A 7,101-nucleotide genomic window follows, 5' to 3' on the forward strand; every position below is an offset into this window, starting at 1 on the left:
ATTTCACCATAATCAATACTTAAAATTCCCTGAAATTAGGCCGAGCATGGTGGCTCACTCCTGTAATCCCAACACTTTGGGTGGCCAAGGCGAGTGGATCACACATGAGGCCAGGAGTTCGATACCAGCCTAGCTAACATGGTGAAACCCCATCTCTACTAAAAATACAAAAATTAGTCAGGCGTGGTAGTGCATGCTTGTAATCCCAGCTATTCGGGAACTGAGGCAGGAGAATCACTTGTACCAGGGAGGCAGAGATTGCACTGAGCTGAGATTACACCATTGCACTCCAGCCTGGACAACAGAGCGAGAGTCTGTCTCAAAAACGAAAAAAAAATCCTGAAATCCTGAAATTATAAGTGTGATTTTTTTTTTTGGAAACTCATACAGACTCATATCTTTATCCCTCTTCATACATGGTACTGTGTTATACAGAGACCGCTTATCTAGAAATCAAACTATTTTGAACAAAATGGAGAACCTTGAATTATGAAAGAAGGTCATTAGGCAACAAAAAAAGATAATAATAAATCAATATTTATAGGACAAAACTTTCAGTGTTTATTTTAATTTTAGTATAATTCTCATTAACCTAATTAGTTCATTCCTTGAATGTATCAGATAAGAAGTTACTACTTAGAAGGAAGAAAATTCATACAGAAAATTTTCACTGAAAATTAAACTGTGAAGGCAGGTATACTAAAATTATGACAAGCAAATACTAGAATTAAATAAAATGCAGCAGTATGGCACAATATTTCACATAGAGGCTGATAACCATGAACACTTCAATAGTGTCTAAGGGGACCACTATATTTTAGCTGGGCATAAAAATTGTTGTTCATAATATTGATGTTGAGTGGATGTTTGTAGGTATTGATTCTAAGCTAAGCAGCAAAGGAAAACATTTAATTGTCATTATATCAACTTGGTAAGTCTAAATCTTGAAATGATGGGGTCCAGTAAGGAAGCATGTAAGTTTCATTTCCTTTTCTTTTCTCACTTATACTGTTTTTCCCAACTGTGTCTAATTTTCCAATCTCATCTTCGGAGATAGATTAGATCCACTTATCTCAGAACCACTGCATGGTCTCTGCTAGCTTAAAAACATCAGGGGCCTCTTGAGATATCTTAGCACAAGTACCTGAAAATGGGAGTGTTGTCCGTAAGTTGGCAAATTGCCCCCAACAGGCCTAAACCCTGTCACTATATGCACAGAGATGGGCAGGTGCAGTGGTACCTGGTGAGAGGCACACATGTTTAAGCTGTCCAGGGATAACAATCCCCTTTGATTTTAGATCCCCAATGCTCTGAGTGACCTTTTGAGAATTCTTATAAAGATTTGCAAAAACTAATCATTAGAATGCATTCTGGTGAGACTGAAATGTTGCTGCCTTTTCATTGCCTCACCTGATCTGATGGGGTACCGGCCGGTCAGGAAGGCAGCCCGACTTGGGGTGCACATGGAAGCAGCTGCAAGATGCTGGGTGAGCCTCACTCCCTCACTTGCCAGGCGGTCAATATTAGGTGTGCTGCAGACCAAAGAAGAATTCGGCAGGTGAGTTTCTAAAAATTCTCAATACAATGATCAAGGATCAAAGCTATTCTAGTTGACTCTATTTCTGGTAAACCTAAAATCCATTTTTTTTAAACTTTAATCTGTCTACTTCCTTAGATGCATTGATGGTTAAAAGCAAAGTGAAATGTAAGTTTAAAATATATCTTTAGTCAAAACTATTACAAATGAATACAGGTCACTTGGTATACAGTTTTATGAGTCTGAGAAAAAAATGTATTTCAATGAAAAAACTAGCCAATTTCTTCTTATCAAGGACCTAAAATTAACGGGTAATTTAGATTAAATAAATTTTTAATGTGTTTCATATTTTTTTAAGAGACAGTCTCTTGCTCTGTTGCACATGGTGGAGTGCAGTGGTGCAGTTATAGCTCACTGCAACCTTGAATTCCCTGGGCTCAAGTGATCCTCCCACCTCAGCCTCTCAAGTAGCTAGGTCCACTGGTGTGCACCACCATGCCCTACCACTTTATTTAAATTTTTATTTAATTTAATTTTTTTTTTTTTTTTTTTGGAGACAGGGCCTCACTCTGCTACCCATGCTGGAGTACAGTGGCACGATCCCGGTTCATTGCAATCTCTGCCTCCCAAGTTCAAGTGATCCTCCTGCCTCAGCCTCCCGACTAGCTGGGATTACAGGCGTGAACCACCACGCCCAGTGGTGTATTTTTAGTAGAGATGAGGTGTTACCATGTTGGCAAAGCTAGTCTTGAACTCCTGACCTCAAGTGATCCGCTTTCGCCAGCCTTCTAAACTGCTGGGATTGCAGGTGTGAGCCACCACACCCGGCCTTAAAATTTTATGCAGAGATACAGGTCTTGCTATTTTGCCCAGGCTGGTCTCAAACTCCTGGCCTCAAATGATCCTCCCACCTCAGCCTCCCATTAATATATATCTTATGGTAAAATTGACCTATTTTATAACCAAATTGTGACATTTTGGAGTTTAATTTATTTCCCATTTTGTCTAATATGTTGCAAAGTTTTGTAAAACTTACAGAATTCTACAGGTTGAAAAAAAGATGTGCCTGTTCTCCTAAAAGCTAAACCATACCCAATCTTGATCCCATGTGTACAACATTTTTTTTCCATAATCTCACAGAAAGATTATAATGAAGGCTGAGCGTGATGGCTCATGCCTGTAACCCCAGCACTTTGGAAGGCCAAGAGGGGCTGAACACTTGAACTCAGACCACAGTGGGCAATATGCCAAAACCCCAACTCTACAAAAAACAAAAAAAATTAGGCGGGTATGGGGGCTCATGCCTGTAGTCCCAGCTGCTCAGGAGGCTGAGGAGGGAGCATCACTTGAGCCTGGGAGGTCAAAGCTGCAGTGAGCCAAGATCATGCCACTGCACTCCAGTCTGGATGACAGAGTGAGATCCTGTCTTAAAAAAAAAAAGAAAAGAAAAGAAAAGAAAGAGATAAAGAGGAAAGAAAGAAAAAGAAAAAGGAAAGGAAAGGAAGAAAGAGAGAAAGAGAGAGAGAAAGAGAGAAAGAGAAAGAAAGAAAGAAAAGAAAAGAAAGAAAGAAAGAAAGAAAGAAAGAAAGAAAGAAAGAAAGAAAGAAAGAAAGAAAGAAAGAAAGAANAGGAGGGAGCATCACTTGAGCCTGGGAGGTCAAAGCTGCAGTGAGCCAAGATCATGCCACTGCACTCCAGTCTGGATGACAGAGTGAGATCCTGTCTTAAAAAAAAAAAGAAAAGAAAAGAAAAGAAAGAGATAAAGAGAAAGAAAGAAAGAAAAGAAAAGAAAGAAAGAAAGAAAGAAAGAAAGAAAGAAAGAAAGAAAGAAAGAAAGAAAGAAAGAAAGAAAGACCAATGCCTTTCAATCAACAAATATATGTTTAAAATATAGGACTAGACTGTGATCTGCATTCCAAGAAGAAACAATGTTATTTAAATCCACACTAAAAGATGCTATGTGTTTTCACAAGTGCCAGATTGGTCTATCAATAGAGAGTAGAAAAATAAAGAGCCCCGGGGACCAGACACTTTAGAAATAATTCAAGCAAGATATTTTTAAAGCTGTAGACTAATGTGGTGTATCTATATAGTGAAAAATTATTCAGCCATGGAAAGGAATGAAGTACTGACACATGCTACAATATGAATGAACCTTGAAAACATTACGCTCAGTGAAAGAAGCCAGTCAGTAAACACCACATACCATATGTTTTGAGCAAAATTGTGTTCCTCCCAAATTCCTATGCTGAAGTCCTAACCCCAGGACCTCAGAATGCGACTGTATTTGAAGATGGAGTCTTTAAAGAGGTGATCAAGGTAGCATGAGGTCATTAAAGTACACCCTCATCCAATAGGATTGAAGTCCTTATAAGAAGAGGCGATGAGGACACAGACACACACAGAGGGATGACCCTGTGAGGACACAGGGAGAAAACCGTGTCTACAAGCCAAGGAGAGAGGCCTCAGGAGGAACCAGCCCTGCCTACACCTTGATCTCAGACTTCCAGCCTCCAAGAATGTGGGAGAATCAATGTCTGTTGTTTTAAGCCACTCCACTGTATGGTATTCTTTTATTTAGACGGAGTTTCACTCTGTTGCCCAGGCTGGAGTGCAGTGGCGCCATCTCAGCTCACTGCAAGCTCTGCCTCCCGGGTTCACGCCATTCTCCTGCCTCAGCTCCCTGAGTACAGGTGCTGGGACAGCTCCCTGGGACTACAGGTGCCCGCCACCATGCCCAGCTAATTTTTTGTATTTTTTTAGTAGAAACAGGGTTTCACCGTGTTAGCCAGGATGGTCTCTATCTCCCGACCTCATGATCCGCCTACCTCAGCCTCCCAAAGTGCTGGGATTACAGGTGTGAGCCACCACGCCCAGCCTATGGGATTCTTTTATAGCAGCCTGAAATAGACTAAGACATCTCATAATAAGAGGAGATGAGGACACAGACCCACACAGAGGGACGATCCTGTAAGGACACGGGGAGAAGATGGTATCTACAAGGACAGGAGAGAGGCCTCAGGAGGAACCAGCCCTACCCACACCTTGATCTTGAACTTCCAGCCTTCAGGACTGTGAGAGAATAAGCTGATGTTATCTAAGCCAACCAGTCTGTGGACCTTTGTCATGGCAGCCTGAGAAAATACATACTTTATATGATTATTTGTATATGAAACTCCAAGAAGAGACTCATCCATAGAGACAGAGGGTGCATTTGTGGTTACCAGGGCATGGGGATAGGATGGTAATGGGGTCTTCTTTGGGGATGAAAATTCTGCACCTACACAGAGGTGATGGTTGTCCAACACTGTGAATGTACTAAATGCCACAGAATTGTTCACTTTAAAGTGGTTAAAAGGTGATTTCTTTTTAAACAGAGTCTCCCTCTGTCACCCAGGCTGGAGTGCAGGGGTGGGATCATAGCTCACTGCAGCCTTAATCTCCCTGGCTCAAGCAATCCTCCTGCTCCAGCCTCCTGAGTGGCTGAGACCACAGACACACGCCACCATGTCCCAGTAGATTTTAAAAAATTTTTTTTTGTAGAGACAGTGTCTCCCTATGTTGCCCAGGCTAATCACAAACTCCCGGGCTCAAGCAATCCCCCCACCTTGGCCTTCCAAAGTGCTGGGATTACAGGCTTGAGCCACCATGCCTGACCATAAAAGGCCAATTTTTAAACGTAAATTTTGCACAATAATGAAAACGCCACCACCAACAGCTAGAAACTAAGGGAACTGGGATGTTAAGCGGTCTCCTGACATTTTGCAGTTTTCCCCGGGGACCTCTGCTATTTCTGCCAATAACATCAGACAATGACTTCTCTCCAGAAACCCTTCTCTACAACAGCAAAGACGTGACCACTGTGGCATGAGAGACTCCCACATACAGGGAGGGGGTCAGAGTCCAACTTTACCTCACCGAGTTATTACCGTAGCAGCACAAATCCCCCACTCCAAGGTCATCTGCCATCAGCAGGACGATGTTGGGTCTGGCGTTTCTTGTCATAAATGTGCCATCAACACCGCAAAACAAATAGCACAGGGACACTGACAGCCAGCAGCTCCTGAAAGTATTTTTAGAATAAGCAAACAAACAAGCAAACAAAAAACCAGGCACTATCAATTAACATTTGCATTTTAGATAACTTAAAATATGAAATAGTGATATTCGTTATCAGGTCTCACTGTGCAATGTACCTGTGTTGGCTTACTCAGAAACTAGATTCAACAACAACAACAACAAGAAAAACTACTGTTCTACACCAGAGGTCCCCAGTCCCCTGGCCATGGACCAGTACTGGTCCATAGCCTGTTCGGAACCAGGCCACACAGCAGGAGGTGAGTGGCGGGCAAATGCGTGAAGCTTCATCTGTATTGACAGCCACTCCTCATTGCTTGCATCGCTGCCTGAGCTCCACCTCCTGTCAGATCAGCAGCAGCATTAGATTCTCATAGGAGCGAGAACTCTATTGTGAACTGTGCATGCAAGGGATCTAGGTCGCGTGCGCTTTATGAGAATCTAATGCCTGATGATCTGTCTCTGTCTTCCACCATCCCCAGATGGGATCATCTAGTCACAGGAAAACAAGCTCAGGGCACCCACTGATCATACACTACTACGAGTTGTAGAATTATTTCATCATATATTATCATGTAATAATAATAAAAATAAAGTGCACAATAAATGTAATGTGCTTGAATCATCCTGAAACCATCCCGCACCCCTTCCTGTCTATAGAAAACTGTCTTCCACAAAACCAGTCCCTGGTGCCAAAATGTTGGAGACCATTGTTTTATATGAATATGGTATCAGATTTTACCAATTCATTTTGCAAGCATGATGAGGTTTAACTCTTATAACGTATTTTGATATTGTTTTAGTGATATCAGAGGCTTAAAATTTATAACAGTGGTTACAGTTGAGGGTAAGGTCTAAAAATTTAATTTTGCTCAGTGCTGTGGCTCATGCCTGTAATCCCAGCACTTTGGAAGGCCAATGCAGGTGGATCGTTTGAGCCCAGAAGTTTGAGACTGGCCTGGGCAGCATGGTGAAACCTCATCTCTACAAACAATACAAAAATAGCTGGGCATAGTGATGCATTCCTATAGTCCCAGCTACTCAGGAGGCTGAGATGGGAGGATTGCTTGAGCCCGAGAGGTCAGGATTGCAGTGAGCTATGATTGTGCCACTGCACTCCAGCTTAGACAACAGAGCAAGACCCTGTCTCAAAAAAACTTCTTTATTTTATCGCATAAAAATGTAACCAAGGCCAGGCACAGTGGCTCACGCCTGTAATCCCAGTGCTTTGGGAGGCCGAGGCAGGTGGGTCACCTGAGATCAGGAGTTTGAGAACAGCTTGACCAGCATGGTGAAACCCCATCTCTACTAAAAATACAAAATTAACCAGGCATGGTGGCACGCACCTGTGGTCCCAGCTACTTGGGAGGCTGAGGCAGGAGAATCACTTGAACCCAGGAGGCAGAGGTTGCAGTGAGCCGAGACTGCACCACTGCACTCCAGCCTGGGTAACAAGAATGAGACTCCACCTCAAAAAAAAAAAAAAA

The 7,101-nt window shown here is 42.5% G+C and overlaps 1 protein-coding gene across 1 annotated transcript in view; it reads right to left on the bottom strand.

Moving 5' to 3' along the window:
* Positions 1-7,101, bottom strand: part of ARSH (arylsulfatase family member H) — a 35,409-nt gene that overhangs the window by 24,230 nt on the left and 4,078 nt on the right. The window contains exons 2-3 of the mRNA XM_017886578.1: positions 5,451-5,600; positions 1,411-1,532 (exon numbers count right to left, since the gene is read on the bottom strand). Coding sequence (XP_017742067.1) covers positions 1,411-1,532; positions 5,451-5,542 — 214 coding nt within the window. The 5' untranslated portion in view covers positions 5,543-5,600. The remainder of the gene's footprint in view (positions 1-1,410; positions 1,533-5,450; positions 5,601-7,101) is intronic.

This window comes from Rhinopithecus bieti, unplaced genomic scaffold (genome assembly GCF_001698545.2).
Source record: "Rhinopithecus bieti isolate Rb0 unplaced genomic scaffold, ASM169854v2 scaffold_15803, whole genome shotgun sequence".
Taxonomy (NCBI): domain Eukaryota; kingdom Metazoa; phylum Chordata; class Mammalia; order Primates; family Cercopithecidae; genus Rhinopithecus; species Rhinopithecus bieti.